At 50.1% G+C, this 20,140-nt stretch overlaps 1 protein-coding gene across 1 annotated transcript in view; it reads left to right on the top strand.

The window, feature by feature from the left end:
- DNAH10 (dynein axonemal heavy chain 10) overlaps positions 1 to 20,140 on the top strand; it is a 124,339-nt gene that overhangs the window by 56,859 nt on the left and 47,340 nt on the right. The window contains exons 33-41 of the mRNA XM_070066093.2: positions 1,811 to 1,945; positions 2,447 to 2,599; positions 2,847 to 3,035; positions 4,271 to 4,417; positions 5,245 to 5,436; positions 6,936 to 7,054; positions 8,964 to 9,122; positions 10,102 to 10,237; positions 19,641 to 19,763. Coding sequence (XP_069922194.2) covers positions 1,811 to 1,945; positions 2,447 to 2,599; positions 2,847 to 3,035; positions 4,271 to 4,417; positions 5,245 to 5,436; positions 6,936 to 7,054; positions 8,964 to 9,122; positions 10,102 to 10,237; positions 19,641 to 19,763 — 1,353 coding nt within the window. The remainder of the gene's footprint in view (positions 1 to 1,810; positions 1,946 to 2,446; positions 2,600 to 2,846; positions 3,036 to 4,270; positions 4,418 to 5,244; positions 5,437 to 6,935; positions 7,055 to 8,963; positions 9,123 to 10,101; positions 10,238 to 19,640; positions 19,764 to 20,140) is intronic.

Here is a 20,140-nt window from a genome sequence, read left to right as displayed (position 1 = left end):
AGTGTGGCCTGGGGCTCTGGCCTGGCTGTTCAGGTGCCCGCGTCCCCCACCCGGGCGCCTGGGTCTGGTGCCAGCTCTGGCTGCCGACCCTGGCTTCCTGGTAATGCAGGCATGGAGGCCTGGGTGGAGCTCCAGGCTCCCAGCTTCAGCCTGGCCCAGCCCTGGCCATCGTCCACTCCCCTGGGCATCTGGGAAGTGAACCAATGTGTGGGAGCACCCTCTCTCTGCCTCTGAATCTCTTTGACTCTCAAACAATTAATTAAAAATATAATTTCTTTAACAGGGTACATTTATTTTGGTGCAAAAATTTTTTTGAAATCAATGCATAGTTTTTTTCATAATACACATTTCCCTTGACCTCTTGGAAGACCTTCGTGTGTGTGTCTGTGTATAGGCGCATATGTGTGTATGTGTGCATACGTGTATGTGTGTGCATGTGTACAAATGTATGTGTGTATGTGTATGTAAGCGCATGTGTGCACACATGCATAGGTGTATGCACACACAAGTGTGTAGGTGTGTTTATGTGTATACACGCATGTGTGTGCATGTATGTACGTGCATACACATGTGTGTATGCTCGTGTCTGCATATGTACATGTATGCTTGTGTTATGTGTGTAGGCATATGGATGTGTGTATTGTGTGTGCATGCATGTGTGTACATGTGCATGTTATGCGTATATATGCATGTGTTGCATGTATATACGTGTTATATGTGTATACACATGTGTGTATACGTGTGTATGTATGTGTCTGTATATGTGTTCTGTGTATGTATGTATATGTGTTTATGTGTATGTGTACGTGTGCATTATGTGTGTATATATGCATGTGTATATGCAGATGAATGCATGTGTGTATGTATACATGTGTATGTGTGTTTATGTGTGTACACGTATTGTGTGTACGTATATGGATGTGTATTTGTGTATGTGTGTATGCATATGCATGTGTGAGTATGTGTACATATGTGATGAGTGTTTAAATGTACATGTGTTATGCGTGCATGTATATGGATGTGTGTATGTATACATATGTGCATTGTGTTTATATGTGTGTACATGTGTGTTGTGTGTATGGATGTGTATGTGTGTATACATATGTGCATTGTGTTCATATGTGTGTACATGTGTTGTGTGTATGTGTACATATGTGCATTGTGTTTATGTGTGTACATGTGTGTTGTGTGCATGTGTATGGATGTGTATGTGTGTATGTACACATATGTACATGTGTTGTGTGTATGGATGTGTGTATGTGTACACATGTGCATGTGTGTTTATATGTGTGTACACACGTGTGGTGTGCGCGTGCAGATTTGTTACAAGGTTGCTGGCTCACACAGCTGTAGAGGCTGCCGGGCCCCGCCCTCTCCACCTGCAAGCTGGAGGGAGAGCTGAGAAGCCCAGTGGTGTGGCTTCAGCAGCAGTGATGTGCACTCCAGCCAGGGCCTAGGGGCTGGAGACGGTGACTTCCTGCCTCAGGAGTCCCGGGGGCTTGATCCACCTGCTCCACCTGTGTGTTCCGTCCAGGCCTCAGTGGGCTGGAGGCCCCGCCCACACGGGGGAGGACCGCCTTCTCCACGCCGGTCACCTGTTCAGATGTGAGCTCTGCCATCACAGCCAGCCTGCAGCAGCGCTGAACCCGCAGTGGGCCCCTGAGATCCCCAGTGAGCGCTCGCTCGCTCTGTGCCTGTCACTCATCTCTGCCTACCTAGTCCCACGTATGCTGTCAGAGTGGTGAACTTGGACACTGTACCTTCCCTGCCATGACTCAGAGACTGGTTGCTTGTGTTTGGCCCATGACAGGCACTGTCCATGTATCTGGGAGGGGCCCCGGCTGGCCCGGCAGGTACCGGCAAAACCGAGACCACCAAGGACCTCGCCAAAGCCCTGGGCTTACTCTGCGTCGTGACCAACTGCGGCGAAGGCATGGATTACAAAGTAAGGCCTTGCTGTTGCTTGTGCGCCCAGGCCGCTGGGCGGAGAGGAGCGGGGCCCGTGGTCCTCCGTGTGCGGCGTGTTGGCGGCTGGGAGCGCGTAGTAGGGAGCTCTTCGCTGCCGCAGCCTCAGAATGCACACGTGGCTGCTTTGGCAGCTGCAGGTGGAGCCAGGCTCAGGCAGATGGAGTAAAGCAGCTGAGCAGGGCGCTAGGGAGTGGTGGGGACTGTGGCCCCGGAGAAGAGCTGAGCTCAGCGTTGGTTCCCTGGCGCCACGTGGCGCAGTGCACACGACTTGCTAGTATTACGAGAGTAACTGGAAATCTGCATTTTGTGCAAAAAATGTGAGCGTGTGTCATGTGGCGTGGCGCTCGGGCGTCCTGCAGGGAAGATCGGCCCGGGGGGCGGCCGCCTCTGTGCCGCGCCGACCCTCGTGGGTGGCTTCAGCGTAGAAGAGGCGCGCCGGGCGTTTCGGGGGTGAACGTGGCCGCTTCTCTCGCCCCAGGCGGTCGGGAAGATCTTCTCGGGCCTCGCGCAGTGCGGGGCCTGGGGCTGCTTCGACGAGTTCAACCGGATCGACGCGTCCGTGCTCTCCGTCATCTCGTCGCAGATCCAGACGATCCGGAACGCCCTGATCCACCAGCTGACCACCTTCCAGGTGAGATGGCGGGGCCGGCAGCCGTGCGCAGGCCGGACACTGCGGTGGTCGGGGCCAGGCCCCCGCATTGGCCGTGGGCTTTCCCCAGAGTTTGGGCCGCCCCAGAGCTGGGGCCCCAGGTTAGGGGAGCCCCATGGCCACACCCACCTCACCCCGGCACCTGGCCGCCCATGCCCTGGGCTGGGCAGCTCGGTGACGCCTCTCCCTCTCCCTCCACTCTCTTCCTCCCGCCGCCCCCACATTGCAGTTCGAGGGGCAGGAGATCTCCCTGGACTCCCGCATGGGCATCTTCATCACCATGAACCCCGGCTACGCGGGCCGCACAGAGCTGCCCGAGTCGGTGAAGGCCCTGTTCCGGCCTGTGGTGGTGATCGTGCCGGACCTGCAGCAGATCTGCGAGATCATGCTGTTCTCCGAGGGCTTCCTCATGGCCAAGGTGGGGCTGCCCGCGCTGCTGGCTTCCTGGGCCCCGTGTGCCCTCCTGCCCTCTCTCTGTGAAAGCAATGACGACTTTAGTGTCGGAAAAGCCTGGCAGGAGGTGGCTCATGGCAACAGATCTCCCGGTGGCTGCGTGGCGGGTGGTGCAGGGACTGCAGAAAGCTCGGGGAGGGACGAGGTGAAAAGGAGCATTCTGGTGCCAAGGAACACAAACTGAAAGCTGTGCTTGGTTTTCTGGTGAGGTGCCTAGACTGTGACCGTTCTGAACACTGGCAGCGGCCACGGTCCGTTGTCCCAGCCAGGACACGGAGCCCTGTGTCCTGCCGTCAGCTCAGCGGCTTCTCCAGGTTTCACCTTCCTCTCTCTGTCACCACGTGTGTGGGCGGGCGTCCGCGTCACCACAGTCACCCTGCTGTCGTGTCCCCCGGCACTCACACAGCCTCCGTACCCCTCAGTCACGCCTTCCGTGCCCGTCCCTGCACTGCGTCCACACTGCAGCAGGCAGCCCTTTGGGGCGGGCTTCCTGTGTGTCCCCGGGGACACGGGGGCATCGGGGCGGCCACGGGAGAGGGAGTGAAGCCAATGGAGTAGTTTGGTGCCAAAAAAAAAAAAAATGAATTCAGTACACGCTTTTTTAATAACACATTATTTTCCACGAGCTTTTTGAAATCCCTTATGTGTGGCATATATATATATATATATATATATATATGCAGTTTACGATCTTCAAAAATACCTATGAAGTGCACGCACGTAGCTCTTTCCAGAAGGTTCTGGAAAGTGCTGCTGACATAAGGGGCCATGAGGGCGTCCCCTGCCGCACGTGGCTGCTTTGCGGAGCTCTTGCTGCCTGTTGGCGCCAGGACCTTGCGTCTGGAATGAGAGCTCCCCTTTTTTGTTTCTATGCCAGCAGGAGTGGAGTGGGGGTCCTGGGGGCTTTGATTCCTTGACCCTCGAGCTGTCCCCAAACACGGGGGCAGGGCAGGTTCGTCGGTGGGCTTGGGTCAGAGCCTGCTGCTCGAGGGCCCTACTCTCTGAACTGAGGCCGTTAGGTTTCCCCTGGCTCCTGGGGAGAGCCGGGGCGCCTTGGGAAGGCAGGTGTTGGGGAGAACGGGCCCCAGTCTGCTGCCCTGATGGCCGCATGGGGACGCCAGTGTGCGGTCTCGCTCCTGCGTGAAGATGCTTGCTGCCTGGCGTCATCTCACGCCCCCCCCCCCCCTTCCTGTGGCAAAGACGCTGGCCAAGAAGATGACCGTCCTGTACAAGCTGGCGCGGGAGCAGCTGTCCAAGCAGCACCATTACGACTTCGGACTCCGGGCCCTCAAGTCGGTGCTGGTGATGGCCGGGGAGCTGAAGAGGGGCTCCTCAGAGCTGAAGGAGGTAGGGCCCCCGCCGGGCTGGGGGAGGCGGGCGGCTCGGCGCGGGGCTCAGCCGGCGTGCTGGGGTGCAGCTGCTGCGCCTCTGGTCGTCTGCTCTTCCTGTGGTTCTCCCCCTTGGAGACTTCCTGCCTCAGGGTCAGGTTCAGTGTCCTCATTCCAGGCGGAAGGTGTTGATGCCTCCGTCGCTGCATTCCACCCGTGGTCTCAGGGTCAGGGGCAGAAGGGTGCAGGCAGATGGCAGCCATGAGCCACACGTGTGGGGTTTGATATTCCCTCCGCCACGCAGGTGAAAGGACTGGCCATGTTTCTTAAGTGGCAGAAGGACCGGCCACATTTCTCACGTGGCAGATGGACTTACCCAAGGCAGGGGTTTGGGTCCACCTGCCGTGTGGGCAGCAGGGCGTGTGTCTGCTTTGTGACCACACTTGAGGGCTTTCTGTTTTATTTTTGCATATAATTTAATTTTGATGTTTCACTTTTACCTATTTCATTTTAGATTTTCTTTTTCATGTAAAATTTCAGACATTTGAAAAATGGCCCATCAACACTTAGAATAAGATTCACATAAAATTTTGTATTTTGTTTTTATAAATGTGGCATATACGTCACAGAAAGTCATGACATTTTATGTGAAAAATCTCAATTTTCGAATGAGTTTAAAACTGTGGGTACTTCATCTGGTTCACTGCCTGCGTATTGAGCATGGAAGAACATCTGGGCCGCGGGCCACGTTCTCAGCCGAGGCCGCGGTGTGAGACTGGGAGGGGTGGCGGCCCCACACCCACGGCCTCCGCCCACGCCTTGGCCACGCCGCTTGGTCTCGTCCAGGACGTGGTTCTGATGCGGGCCCTGCGGGACATGAACCTGCCCAAGTTCGTGTTTGAGGACGTCCCCCTCTTCCTGGGCCTGATCTCCGACCTGTTCCCGGGGCTCGACTGCCCCCGGGTCCGCTACCCCGACTTCAACGACGCCGTGGAGCAGGTGCTGGAGGACAAGGGCTACGTCATCCTGCCCGTGCAGGTGAGCCGCGGGCTACTCTCCCGCCTGTGCAGGTGAGCCGCGGGCTACTCTCCCACCCCGTGCAGGTGAGCCGCGGGCTACTCTCCCACCCCGTGCAGGTGAGCTGCGGGCTACACTGTCCCACCTGTGCAGGTGAGCCTCGGGCTACACGGTCCCGCCCGTGCAGGTGAGCACATTGTCCAGCCAGGAACTCGTCCCTTGAGGCGGGGGCGTGGAGTGACAAAGCCGCTGTGGGAGCCAGCCTGTGGGTCCTCAGCAGGTTGGACACGGCGTGGCCGTGTGGCCCGGAGGTTCCGCTCTCGGGTCTGCCCAGGACGTGAGGGGTTTTTCTACTCAGAACTCTGCTAACAGCTTTTCCCAGCAACGTTACCAGAAAACAGAAACACGGCATGGGCACTGGGGGAGCAGTTACAGCCCATGCTGGGGGTCCTGGGTTCAAGTCCTACCTCTGCTTCCAATTCCGGCTTCCTGCTGATGCGCACCCTGGGAGGCAGCGCTGAGGGCTCAAGTACTTGTGTCCCTGTCACCCACGCAAGTGACCCAGAGCTGGCCTGGCCCAGCCCAAGACGTGGGCGTTCGGAAGTGAGCCAGCGGATGCCAGATCTCTGCCCTTCAAATAACTAAAATTGATAAAAAGAAGAGGCCTTTCATACTTGTTTTTTAAGATTTATTTATTTATTTGAAAGTCAGAGTTAGTTAGAGGAGAGGCAGAGAGAGAGAGAGAGAGAGAGAGAGAGAGAGAGAGAAAGATCTTCCATCTGATGGTTCACTCCCCAATTGGCTGCAATGGCCAGAGCTGCGCTGATCTGAAGCCAGGAGCCAGGAGCTTCCTCCAGGTCTCCCACGTGGGTGCAGGGGCCCAAGCACTTGGGCCATCTTCCACTGCTTTCCCAGGCCACAGCAGAGAGCTGGATGGGAAGTGGAGCAGCCGGGTCTTAAACCAGCGCCCACCCACATGGGATGCTGGCGCTTCAGGCCAGGGCATTAACCCACTGCGCCACAGTGCCAGCCTCTCGTATTTGTTCTTAAAAAGTAGAAACAGCGCAGTCTCTGAGCCGCCAAACAGATGAACAGATGTGGTCCAGCCACGCGATGGAGCACGCATGTGATCTGGCCAGAAAAGCGTGTGACATCTTGACACCTGCGCTAAGTCACGGAGGGAACTTGCAGACACGATGCTGAGTGACAGAAGCCACACACAGGACACATGTCACATGGCTTCATTAATGGGAAAAGTCCAGGATGGGCAAATTCAGAGAGAGAGAGAGAGAGAGAGGAGAGGGTGCTGGGGTGGGGCAGGAGAGCAGGGTACAGGGTGTTCGGGGAGGGAATTGAAAATGTTCTAGAACTGGTGGTGGGGTGGTTTCGCAGCTCTGCGACTGTGTGAGACATCGCCCAGCTGCGTGTTTTGAATGGGCGAGCTGTGTGGCGTGGGGGTTCTGTCGTGGTGAGCAGTGTGTTTAAGGACGTGTGACGACACAGCTGTCGCTGTCTCCCAGGTGGACAAAGTGGTGCAGCTGTTTGAGACCATGCTCACCCGCCACACGACGATGGTGGTGGGGCCCACAGGAGGCGGCAAGTCCGTGGTCGTCAACACGCTGTGCCAGGCACAGACCAGGTGAGTGGGCGCCATTGGGGGTGGGGGCTGCTGGCCATGCCACCAGGTCCCGCCCTGGTCTGTGACTTCTTAGGAGGGTGAATTTGTCCCAAGTCCACTTTGAGCTCGGTGTGTCTATGCTCATCTTGCTGCTGGCTCAGTCCGCGTGTCACAGGATGCAAACGGCCACACTGCCACGACTGTTTTGCCCACTGCTTGCAAGGAACATTTGACAATCACATCCCACGTCCCTAGTATCTGAGTGGCTGCTTTAGAACAAGTCCGGGGTCGGTGCTGCGGCTCACTAGGCTAATCCTCCGCCTTGCGGCGCCAGCACCCCGGGTTCTAGTCCCGGTCGGGGCGCCGGATTCTGTCCCGGTTGCCCCTCTTCCAGGCCAGCTCTCTGCTGTGGCCTGGGGAGTGCAGTGGAGGATGGCCCAAGTCCTTGGGCTGTGCATCCGCATGGGAAACCAGGAGAAGCACCTGGCTCCTGCCATCGGATCAGCGCGGTGCGCCGGCTGCAGCGTGGCGGCCATTGGAGGGTGAACCAACAGCAAAGGAAGACCTTTCTCTCTGTCTCTCTCTCTCTCACTGTCCACTCTGCCTGTCAAAAAAAAAAAAAAAAAAAAAAAAGAACAAGCCCGGGGTCGCGATGCTTCAGAGTGGCCAGGGAGATGGTCACCTGCCCTGGGGTTTGGTGTCCCTGGCTCCGCAGGGGCAACTCTGCTCGAAGGGAAGAGTGATCCCAAAAAACTGCTGCACCCGAGGCCCCCGTGCGTGGGTCGGCGGCCTGGTGCCCACGGTGGGGGTGGTCTGACCTCCCGTCTCTCTCCCGACTCGCACGGGAGCCCAGACAGAGTTGGGGGAGGCTGAGCATTCCAGCAAAGGTCTTGGTGACTCCAACTTCCAGGTGGTCTCGGCCAGAACGAGTCAGCGAGTGGAAGCAGCTTCCTTCCTTCGTGTTGTCGGGGACGCCGGGGGCGAGGGCTCCCTGGCTCCAAGTGGGCCACGCCAGCCTCACGCGACTTGCTCTGTGGTTGATTCATTGCTAGATGACTCCAGGGACTGTCACATGCTGTGTGTGCGCGTGTAACAGTGCGTGTATGTAACTTGCAGGTGTGCCGCTGTAGCTGTGTACCGTGGTTTGTGTTTCTTGGGGTGAATTGTACCACGTCTTCCTTTAGCGAGGTCAGGCCTGGTAAGGGCAAGTGCCCTGTTTGCTTGACTTGTAGAGTTGGTGACACACAGCAGATGTCCTGCCACCAGGAGACTGAACGTTGTGTCGTCTGGTGACAGAATTGTCCCCTTTGCGCCTTTGGGAAACATTGGCATGAAGGTGTCATGTGCAGGAGTATGACACGTATGTGAAAGTGACGCGGAGCCGTGCTTCCTGCATGTACAGGAGTATGACACGTATGTGAAAGTGACGCAGAGCCGTGCTTCCTGCACATGTAGGAGTATGACACGTATGTGAAAGTGACGCGGAGCTGTGCTTCCTGCATGTACAGGAGTATGACACGTATGTGAAAGTGACGCAGAGCCGTGCTTCCTGCACATGCAGGAGTATGACACGTATGTGAAAGTGACGGGGAGCCGTGCTTCCTGCATGTACAGGAGTATGACACGTATGTGAAAGTGACGCGGAGCTGTGCTTCCTGCACATACAGGAGTATGACACGTATGTGACATGTATGTGAAAGTGACGCGGAGCTGTGCTTCCTGCACAGACCTCACGTGTGCTGGGGCCATGCTTCTGCTGAGAGAAAAGAATGTTCCTTCACGTTCTGTGTGCACAGCTGAGAGCAAACGGAAGCCCGGGGAAGGTTTGCATGGACTGCATCTTCCAAAGCATGGAGCCCCTCCCACACCCAACCCAGATGTTTGCACTAGGTTTGCCTAAGCCACGGCTGAAGCCTCGCCTTTGCTCCAGGCTCGGCATAATGACGAAGTTGTACATCCTGAACCCCAAAGCTGTGAGCGTCATAGAGCTCTACGGCATCCTGGACCCCACCACCCGGGACTGGACGGACGGGGTGCTGTCCAACATCTTCCGGGAGATCAACAGGCCCACCGACAAGAAGGAGCGCAAGTAAGGGTTGCTGCGAGCAGGAGGGCGCCCGGGCAGCTTAGCGATACTTAGCTGGGGTTAGGAATGGGGAAAGAGGGGCTGGTGTTGCGGCACAGTGGGTTGAAGCCATGCTGCATCCCACATGGGTGCCGGTTTGAGTCCCGGCTGCTCTATTTCCGATCCAGCTCTCTGCTGTGGCCTGGGAAAGCAGCAGAAGATGGCCCAAGTCCTTGGGCCTCTGTACCCACGCGGGAGACCCAGAGGAAGTCCCTGGCTTCAGCCAGGTCCAGCTCCAGCTGTTAGGCCATTTGGGGAGTGAACTAGTAGATGGGAGACCTTTCTCTGTATCTCTCCCTTTCTCTCTGTAACTGCATTTCAGATAAATAAATAAATCTTTATAAAAAAGAAATAAATGAGGAAAGAAGAACTTTTATATCGGAGCTCCCTGCTGGGACCCCAGCAGATCAAGTCAAGTCCCAGAGGCTCCTTCACGGAGCGCCAGGTTCCCACTTGTGCTTTGTGGTTTTGGTCCCCATCTGTCCTCATTCTGTGGTGTGGGAGTTCCAGGGCTGTCTGCAGCTTCCCCTGGAGGGAACGGAGGCCTGGGGAGAGAGCCTTGCCCAAGGCCAGGGGCTGAGCTGGGCTGCTGACACTGTGCTGTCCAGTGCCAGGCTCCCTGGTCCCATGCTGCACGGCAAGGCAGCAGAGTGTCATAGAAAGTGCTAGAATGCTTCTCTTAGCCCGGATTTCCTTGGCAGATGTGGCCGATGGTGCCCAGCTTCCCTTTCCACACGCTGTGGTGAGGGTCCGTGTGGCTGAGTGGGGGACGTTCTGCGGGTGCCACAAGCCAAAGCTGGCCGTCACTCATTCCTGTGATCCCTCCTTGAGAAACTCAGGAGTGGCCCTGGGCCAGTATGCGTGTCCGGTTCTGGCTGGGGGGAGATGCCTCACGTGGATGCGGAGGGAACACCAATGGCTCACCTTCCTGTGGCCGTTGCAGGTACATCTTATTTGACGGCGACGTGGATGCTCTGTGGGTGGAAAACATGAACTCCGTGATGGACGACAACAAGCTGTTGACGCTGGCCAACGGGGAGCGCATCCGGCTCCAGGCGCACTGCGCACTGCTCTTCGAGGTGAGTAGGGGTGAGGAGGCAGGAGCCTCCCCATGAGACGCACAGGATGAGAAAGCTGTGCAGGGCCCTCAGGGAGTTTCACGCCAAAATCAACATGGCCTTGAATTCCATGTCTCAAGTTTTTGTAGTGCTCACAAAATGTTCAACAAGGTTTTCTTCAATTAAAAACTTAAATGTTTATTGGAGCAGTAAAAAGCGTAGGTGACTGTCAGAGAAACAACACGAAAGAGTTTGCACTGAGTGCAGTTCCTTGGTCTCTGCTGGCCTCATTACCTCTATCCCACAGGTGGCCACTTTTGCTGTTTTTTTTTTTTTGAGTTTTTTCTCCTGATGACTGTCCTAGTACCTGTCAACAGCCTGTCTAGCAAGCTGTTTCTTCCTTGATCAAGTTTGCACCTTATCTGTTGACAGCTATCAAAGTGAGGATTCTTCTCTTGTACCACTAGCCCACCTTCCCTCCTCAGATTGCTGGTTGCTAAATTGGTTAGCAGTGAGCAGCATTTACATGATTGTAAATATGGAGCTACTTGCTATGGGGCCAGCCACAGTGAATACACTCCTTTAGAGCCATTCGTTTTGCCTGGAGTTTGTAATTGCCTTTGTTTTTCCCCACCCATGCTGTTCGCTTCATCTTATCCTTGTTTGTTCTTTCAAATCCTCTGTCATATCAGGCATTCTGTTGAGCCTCTATTTTTTTTCCCTGGATTCTGCTCTTGAATGTCTTCCATCCCCTGCACCCATTACCAGTGTTTGTGGTCTTTGGACTTGCTTTCATTCTTTTTTTTTTTAACTTTTATTTAATGAATATAGATTTCCAAAGTACAGCTTATGGACTACATTGGCTCCCCCCACCCATGACTTCCCTCCCACCCACAACCCTCCCCTTTCCTGCTCTCTCTCCCCTTCCCTTCATATCAAGATTCATTTTCAATTTTCTATATATACAGAAGATCAGTTTAGTATACATTAAGTAAAGATTTCAACAGTTTGCACCCACATAGAAACACAAAGTGAAAAATACTGTTTGAGTACTCGTTATAGCATTAAATCTCAATGTACAGCACATTAAGGACAGAGATCCTACATGAGGAGTAAGTGCACAGTGACTCCTGTTGTTGACTTTACAAATTGACACTCCTGTTTATGGCATCAGTAATCTCCCTATGCTCCAGTCATGAGTTTCCAAGGCTATGGAAGCCTTTTGAATTCTCTGACTCTTATCTCATTTAGACGAGGTCATAGTCAAAGGGGACGTTCTCTCCTCCCTTCAGAGAAAGGTACCTCCTTCTTTGAAGACCTGTTCTTTCCACTGGGATCTTACCCATAGAGATCTTTCATTTAGGTGTTTTTTTTTTTTTTTTTTTTTTTTTTTTTTTTTTTGCCAGAGTGTCTTGGCTTTCCATGCCTGAAATACTCTCATGGGCTTTTCAGCCGGATCCGAATGCCTTTAGGGCTGATTCTGAGGCCAGAGTGCTGTTTAGGACATCTGCCATTCTATGAGTCTGCTGTGTATCTCGCTTCCCATGTTGGATCACTCTCCCCTTTATTTATTCTATCGGTTAGTATTAGCAGGTACTAGACTTGTTTATGTGCTCCCTTTGACTCTTAGTCCTTTCATTATGATCAATTGTGAACTGAAATTGATCACTTGGACTAGTGAGATGGCATTGGTACATACCACCTTGATGGGATTGAATTGGAATCCCCTGGTATGTTTCTAACTCTGCCATTTGGGGCAAGTCCAGTTGAGCATGTCCCAAATTGTACATCTCTTCCCTCTCTTATTCCCACTCTTATGTTTAACAGGGATCACATTTCAGTTAAATTTTAACACTTAAGAATAACTGTGTATTAATTACAGAATTAAACCAGTAGTATTAAGTAGAAGACAAAAAATCTACTAAGAGGGATAATGTATTAAGTTGTTCATTAACAGTCAGGGCTATGCTGATCAAGTCACCGTTTCTCATAGTGTCCATTTCACTTCAACAGGTTTCCTTTTTGGTGTTCAGTCAGTTGTCACCGATCAGGGAGAACATATGATATTTGTCCCTTTGGGACTGGCTTATTTCATTCAGCATGATGTGTTCCAGATTCCTCCATTTTGTTGCAAATGACTGGATTTCATTGTTTTTTACTGCGGTATAGTATTCTAAAGAGTACATATCCCATAATTTCTTTATCCAGTCTACCGTTGATGGGCATTTAGGTTGGTTCCAGGTCTTGGTTATTGTGAATTGTACTGCAATAAACATTAGGGTGCAGACCGCTTTTTTGTTTGCCAATTTAAATTCCTTTGGGTAAATTCCAAGGAGTGGGATGGCTGGGTCGAACGGTAGGGTTATCTTCAGGTTTCTGAGGAATCTCCACACTGACTTCCATAGTGGCTTGACCAGTTTGCATTCCCACCAACAGTGGGTTAATGTCCCTTTTTCCCCACATCCTCGCCAGCATCTGTTGTTGGTAGATTTCTGTATGTGAGCCATTCTAACCGGGGTGAGGTGAAACCTCATTGTGGTTTTGATTTGCATTTCCCTGATTGCTAGTGATCTTGAACATTTTTTCATGTGTCTGTTGGCCATTTGGATTTCCTCTTTTGAAAAATGTCTATTGAGGTCCTTGGCCCATCTCTTAAGTGGGTTGTTTGTTTTGTTTTTGTGGAGTTTCTTGATCTCTTTGTAGATTCTGATTATTAACCCTTTATCTGTTGCATAGTTTGCAAATATTTTTTCCCATTCTGTCGGTTGTCTCTTCACTCTCCTGACTGTTTCTTTTGCAGTACAGAAACTTCTCAATTTGATGCAATCCCAATAGTTGATTTTGGCTTTGACTGCCTGTGCCTCCCGGGTCTTTTCCAGAAACTCTTTGCCTGAGCCAATATCTTGAAGGGTTTCGCCAATGTTCTCTAATAACTTGATGGTGTCAGGTCGTAGATTTAAGTCTTTAATCCATGTTGAGTGGATTTTTGTCTAAGGTGTAAGGTAGGGGTCTTGCTTCATGCTTCTGCACGTGGAAATCCAGTTTTCACAGCACCATTTATTGAATAGACTGTCCTTACTCCAGGGATTGGTTTTAGATCCTTGATCAAATATAAATTGGCTGTAAATGTTTGGGTTGATTTCTGGTGTTTCAATTCTGCTCCATTGGTCTATCCATCTGTTTCTGTACCAGTACCATGCTGTTTTGATTACAACTGCCCTGTAGTATGTCCTGAAATCTGGTATTGTGATGCCTCCGGCTTTGTTTTTGTTGTACAAGATTGCTTTAGCTATTCGAGGTCTCTTGTGCCTCCATATGAATTTCAGCATCATTTTTTCTAGATCTGCGAAGAATGTCTTTGGTATCTTGATTGGGATTGCATTGAATCTATAAATTGCTTTTGGGAGAATGGACATTTTGATGATGTTGATTATTCCAATCCATGAGCATGGAAGATTTTTCCATTTTTTGGTATCCTCTTCTATTTCTTTCTTTAAGATTTTGTTATTCTCATCGTAGAGATCTTTAACGTCCTTGGTTAAGTTTATTCCAAGGTATTTGATTGTTTTTGTAGCTATTGTGAATGGGATTGATCTTAGAAGTTCTTTCTCAGCCATGGCATTGCTTGTGTATACAAAGGCTGTGATTTTTGTGCATTGATTTTATATCCTACCACTTTGCCAAACTCCTCTATGAGTTCCAATAGTCTCTTAGCAGAGTTCTTTGGATCCTCTAAGTAAAGAATCATATCGTCCGCAAAGAGGGATAGTTTGACTTCTTCCTTCTCAATTTGTATTCCTTTAATTTCTTTTTCTTGTCTGATGGCTCTGGCTAAAACTTCCAGAACTATGTTAAATAGCAGTGGTGAGAGTGGGCCTCCCTGTCTGGTGCCAGATCTCAGTGGAAATGCTTCCAACTTTTCCCCATTCAATAGGATGCTGGCCGTGGGTTTTTCATAAATTGCTTTGATTATATTGAGGAATGTTCCTTCTATACCCAATTTGCTTAGAGTTTTCATCATGAAAGGGTATTGAATTTTATCGAATGCTTTCTCTGCATCTATTGAGATAATCATATGGTGTTTCTTCTGCAGTCTGTTAATGTGGTATATCACATTGATTGATTTGCGAGCATTAAACCATCCCTGCATACCAGGGATGAATCCCACTTGGTCTGGGTGGATGATTTTCCTGATGTGTTGTTGTATTCTATTGGCCAGAATTTTATTGAGGATTTTTGCATCTATGTTCATCAGGGATATTGGTCTATAATTTTCTTTCAGTGCTGCATCTTTCTCTGGCTTAGGGATTAAGGTGATGCTGGCTTCATAGAAAGAATTTGGGAGGATTCCCTCTTTTTTGATTGTTCTGAATAGTTTGAGAAAAAAATGGAGTTAGTTCTTCTTTAAATGTCTGGTAGAATTCAGCAGTGAATCCATCTGGTCCTGGGCTTTTCTTTGTTGGGAGGGCCTTTATTACTGTTTCAATTTCTGTCTCAGTTATGGGTCTATTTAGGTTTTCTATGTCTTCATGGTTCAATTTAGGTAGATTGCATGTGTCCAGGAATCTATCCATTTCTGATAGGTTCCCCTGTTTGCTGGCATACAAGTCCTTGTAGTAATTTCTGATGATTCTTTTTATTTCTGTGGTGTCTGTTGTTACGTTTCCTTTTTCATCTCCGATTTTATTGATTTGGGTCTTTTCTTTTTTTAGTTAGTTGGGCCAATGGGGTGTCAATTTTGTTTATTTTTTCAAAAAACCAGCTCTTCGCTTGGCTGATTTTTTGTCATTATTTTTGGATTCAATCCTGTTAATTTCTTCTCTGATTTTAATTGTTTCTCTTCTCCTACTAGATTTGGGTTTGGTTTGCTGCAGTTTTTCTAGGTCCTTGAGATGCGCTGAGAGCTCATTTATTTGGTACCTTTCCAATTTCTTGATAATAGGCACCTATTGCTATAAACTTGCCTCTCAATACTGCTTTTGCTGTATCCCATAAGTTTTTTTTTTTTGACAGACAGAGTGGACAGTGAGAGAGAGAGACAGAGAGAAAGGTCTTCCATTGCTGTTGGTTCACCCTCCAATGGCCACCACGGCCGGCGCACTGCGGCCAGTGCACCGCGCCTATCCGAAGGAGCCAGGTGCTTCTCTTGGTCTCCCATGGGGTGCAGGGCCCAAGGACTTGGGCCATCCTCCACTGCACTCCCTGGCCACAGCAGAGAGCTGGCCTGGAAGGGGGGCAACTGGGACAGAATCCGGTGCCCCGACCGGGACTAGAACCCAGTGTGCCAGCGCCGTAAGGCGGAGGATTAGCCTAGTGATCCACGGTGCCGGCCATCCCATAAGTTTTGATATGTTGTGTTGTTATCCTCATTTACTTCCAGAAAGTTTTTGATTTCTCTTTTGATTTCTTGAATGACCCAGTGTTCATTCAGGAGCATGTTGTTCAGTCTCCATGTGTTTGCATACTTTCTAGGGTTTCCTGAGTTGCTAATTTCCAGCTTCATTCCGCTGTGGTCTGAGAAGCTGCATGGTATGATTCTAATTCTTTTAAATTTGCTGAGACTTGCTTTATGGCCTAGTATGTGATCAATCCTAGAGAAGGTTCCACACACTGCTGAGAAGAATGTGAAGTCTTTAGATGTAGGATTGAGAGTTCTGTAGATATCTGTTAGATCCATTTGGGCAATAGTGTCGATTAAATCTGCTGTTTCCTTGTTGATCTTCTGTCCGGATGATCTGTCTATTTCTGAGAGTGGAGTATTGAAGTCCCCCAGTACTATTGTATTGGGGTCTAAATCTCCCTTTAAGTCCCTTAACATATCTTTTAAATAGACCGGTGCCCTGTAATTAGGTGCATATACATTTATAATAGTTACATCTTTCTGTTGAATTGAACCCTTAATCATTATATAGTGCCCCTCTTTGTCTCTCTTAACAGTTTTTGTATTAAAGTTTATTTTGTCTGATATTAATATGGCTACACCTGCTTTTTTTCTTGGTTTCTGTTGGCATGGAATATCTTTTTCCAACCTTTCACTTTCAGTCTACTTGTATCTTTGTGAGAGAGATGTGTTTCTTGTGGCAACAAATAGTTGGGTTTTGTTCCTTAAGCCAATCAGCCAATTGGTGTCTTTTAACTGAAGAGTTAAGTCCATTAACGTTTAATGTGACTATTGATACATAGTGACTTTGCCCTGCCATTTTCCCGGAGATATTTTCTAGTATATGCTTTGAGCTTCCCATGCTCTTTTACTGGTAGGTTTTCTTCCTTTACCTTCTTTCATATTGATGGCCGTGTTTCTGTGTTTCTGAGTGTAGCACATCTTTAAGTATCTTTTGCAGGGCTGGACGAGTGGCCACAAATTCTTTCACTTTCTGTTTGCTATGAAAGGTCTTTATTTCACCTTCATTCACAAATGAGAGCTTAGCAGGATATAATATTCTGGGCTGGCAATTTTTCTCTCTTAGCACCTGTGCTATGTCTCGCCATTCCCTCCTAGCCTGTAGTGTTTCTGATGAGAAGTCTGCTGTGAGTCTGATTGGAGATCCTCTGAGAGTAATCTGACGTTTCTCTCTTGCACATTTTAGGATCTTTTCTTCATGTTTCACTGTGGTGAGTTTAATTACAACGTGTCTTGGTGAGGATCTCTTTTGGTCATGTTTACTGGGGGTTCTATGAGCTTCCTGTGCTAGGATGTCTCTGTCCTTCTCCAAACCTGGGAAGTTCTCTGCTGGTATCTCACTAAAAGGCCTTCCAATCCTTTCTCTCTCTCCATGCCTTCAGGAACTCCTAGAACTCGAATGTTGGTTTTTTTTTTAATAGTATCCTGTAGATTCCCAACAATATTTTTTAGATTTCTAATTTCCTCTTCTTTTCTTTGGTTTGACTGTATGTTTTCCTGTGTTCTGTCTTCTAAGTCTGATATTCTCTCTCTGTCTAATTGACTCTGTTTTTAAGGCTCTCTAATGTGTTTGTCATTTGATCTATTGAGCTCTTCATTTCATTTTGATTTCTCTTCACTATCACACTTTCCTGTTCTACTAGTTTCTGCGTTTCATTTTGATTCTTCCTTAAAATTTCATTTTCACGAGAGAGATTTTCAATCCTGTCCAATAAGGATTTCTGTAGTTCAAGGATTTGCTTTTGAAAACTTCTAAATGTTCTTATCATAAATTTTTTGAAATCCGTATCTTGCATTTCTTCTATCTCATCATCTTCATAGTCTTGGCTTGGGGTGTTTTGTTTATTTGGAGGCGTCATAGTGTCATCGTTGACCTTGTTCCCTCGATTTTTGTGTTTGTTGGTTGGCATTGTTAATTCTTCTTCCCTCACTGTGAGTTTTTTTTATATATATACTATGTCTGTGTTAAGTGGACTGCCTGCTGTTGGAGGAGCCTTGGAGGCTTGAGATGGGTGTGGCCTGAGAGCTCTGCTTGGTTCTTCCGGTTATGGGTGTGCAAAGGTGACACTCTCAGGTTATGCGTGGTAAATCTCTCTCTCTCTCTCTCTCTTTATTTATTTTATTTTATTTTATTTTATTTTATTTTATTTTTTATTCAGGAGGTAAGTAATACTGCATGGCTGAGCAGAATGGATGGTATTTAGCTTCCGATCTCTGGCTTCTACCCAAAGAGTCTGTGCGGGCTCAGTTTCTGCTGAGGACTCCCACTGGGTTGCCTAGGCTACTGAATTGTAGCGACTCAGTTCCTTAGCTCTCCCCTGTTGTTATGTATTTCCCGAGTGGGGCCTGCTCTTTGTCTCTTGCTCGCCTTTGCAAGGTTGGCGGAGAGAGAGAAACTTGTTTGTACCAGTACCCCCCCACACCCTTTTTTTTTCCTTCTCTCCTGTAGTCAGTCTGGTGAACTTCCCCGCCTCAAAGCCTGCTTCCCTCTAGATTCTGTCTGCCGTTTCCCCGCCAATGTCTCCAGTTACTGAGCTCACCTCCCCTTCCAGCGCCGATGTGTGGACTCGGATCCCTGGGCGTCCCTGCTCTCCCCGCTGGTGTCTGTGTGACATCCACTCCCCTTCTAGCACTGGCGCGCAGACCCTGCGGCTCCCGCGGCTCGGCTTCTGCGCGGTGGGCGACCTTGCTCTCCCAGTAGGTCCTCCCTGCTTTCATTCTTAATATTAATGTTTTTCCTCACTCGGCTGGCTAAATCTTGTGAGTGCACAAGTATTTACAATACAGTTATCTGATCGGCTGACTCAGCCATGTGCTTTTTAGAAGAGAGAGATATGCATTTTTTTTATTTGACAGGTAGAGTTAGAGAGAGAGAGAGAAGCAGAGAGAAAGGTCTTCCTTCCATTGGTTCACCCCCCAAATGACTGCTACAGCTGGCACTGTGCCAATCCAAAGCCAGGAACCAGGTGCTTCCTCCTGGTCGCCCATGTGGGTGCAGGGCCCAAGCACTTGGGCCATCCTCCACTGCCCTCCTGGGCCACAGCAGAGAGCTGGACTGGAAGAGGAGCAACCAGGACTAGAACTCGGTGCCCATATGGGGTGCTGGCACCACAGGCAGAGGATTAACCAAGTGAGCCATGGCACTGGCCCGATGTGTATTTTTTTTTAAGATTTATTTATTTATTTGAAAGTTAGAGTTACACAAGAGAGAGGGAAAGGCAGAGAGAGAGAGAGAGAGAAGGAGAGAAACAGACATCTTCCATCTGCTGGTTCACTCCTCAATTGGCTGCAACAGATGGAGCTGAACTAGTCTGAAACCAGGAGCCAAGAGCTTCTTCCAGGTCTCCCACGTGGGTGCAGGGACCCAGGGACTTGGGCTATCTTGTACTGCTTTCTCAGGCCATAGCAGAAAGCTGGATCAGAAGTGGAGCAGCCGGGACACGAACCGGTGCCCATATGGGACGTGGGCACTGCAGGCAGCGGCTTTAGCCATTACGCCACAGATGGCCCCTAAATGTGTATTTCTTAATATTGCTGGGTTAGCTGTGTGCTCGTCAAGTTTCAGATTCCCTGATCTCAACCACACTAAGAAAATAAAAAAAGACAGAAAGGAAACAACCGAAATGGTGTTTGTTTCTGGGTGGTGGGATTGCGGCAGCTTTTTTCCCTCTGTATGCTTTTCTATTTTTTGTCAGATAGTCTACAATGTATTAATTCTCGCATTACTTCCTTAGTAGAAGAAAACTTTAAAAAGCGTAGTTGTCCCATCACAAACTAGGGGTTTGATTAAAAGCTTCCTGAAGGCCGCATTAGCCTGGGTGAGACCTGGGATTCCTGCAGGTGTGAATCCCGCGTGTGGAGTCCACGCGTGTCCAGCTGCAGGCGTGACCGGTCGTCTTCATTCCCCCCAGCGTGGAGTCCACGCGTGTCCAGCTGCAGGCGTGACCGGTCGTCTTCATTCCCCCCAGCGTGGAGTCCACGCGTGTCCAGCTGCAGGCGTGACTGGTCTTCTTGATTCCCCAGGTTGGAGATTTACAGTACGCCTCCCCTGCAACCGTGTCTCGGTGTGGCATGGTTTACGTGGACCCTAAGAACCTGAAGTACCAGCCATACTGGAAAAAATGGGTCAGTCAGCGACAGAACAAGGTGAGGATGGTTTCTGGAGAGAGCTCACCATCGGCGGGGCCGGTGACAGCCCCGAGGGAGCTGTAGCTGGAGGCCAAGACCTCGTCCTTGGCCAGCTTTGTCTGTGAGCCAAACCAGACAGAAACACGGTCGACACGTGTGTCGGGTTCACAGCTGGCGGGCTGGGTGAGGATGTCCAGGGTCAGAGCAGAGGCTGACGGGCTTTCCGGCCGTGGGGTCGGCAATAAACATCGCTGGCCCTGTGTGTGGGCCACGTGGTCTCTCTGGCAATTGCTCCGCTCTGCTGCCGTGGTGCACACACACGCAGGGGTGACCGTGTGCCAGTAACGGTTTGCCAGGTTGGCACATAGGGTGGTGACTGACGAGCGTGTGTCCAG

The sequence above is a fragment of the Oryctolagus cuniculus genome, chromosome 21 (genome assembly GCF_051225735.1).
Source record: "Oryctolagus cuniculus isolate XC-2025 breed Fujian yellow rabbit chromosome 21, ASM5122573v1, whole genome shotgun sequence".
Classification (NCBI taxonomy): Eukaryota; Metazoa; Chordata; class Mammalia; order Lagomorpha; family Leporidae; genus Oryctolagus; species Oryctolagus cuniculus.
This window is presented reverse-complemented; position numbering and strand designations above follow the sequence as displayed.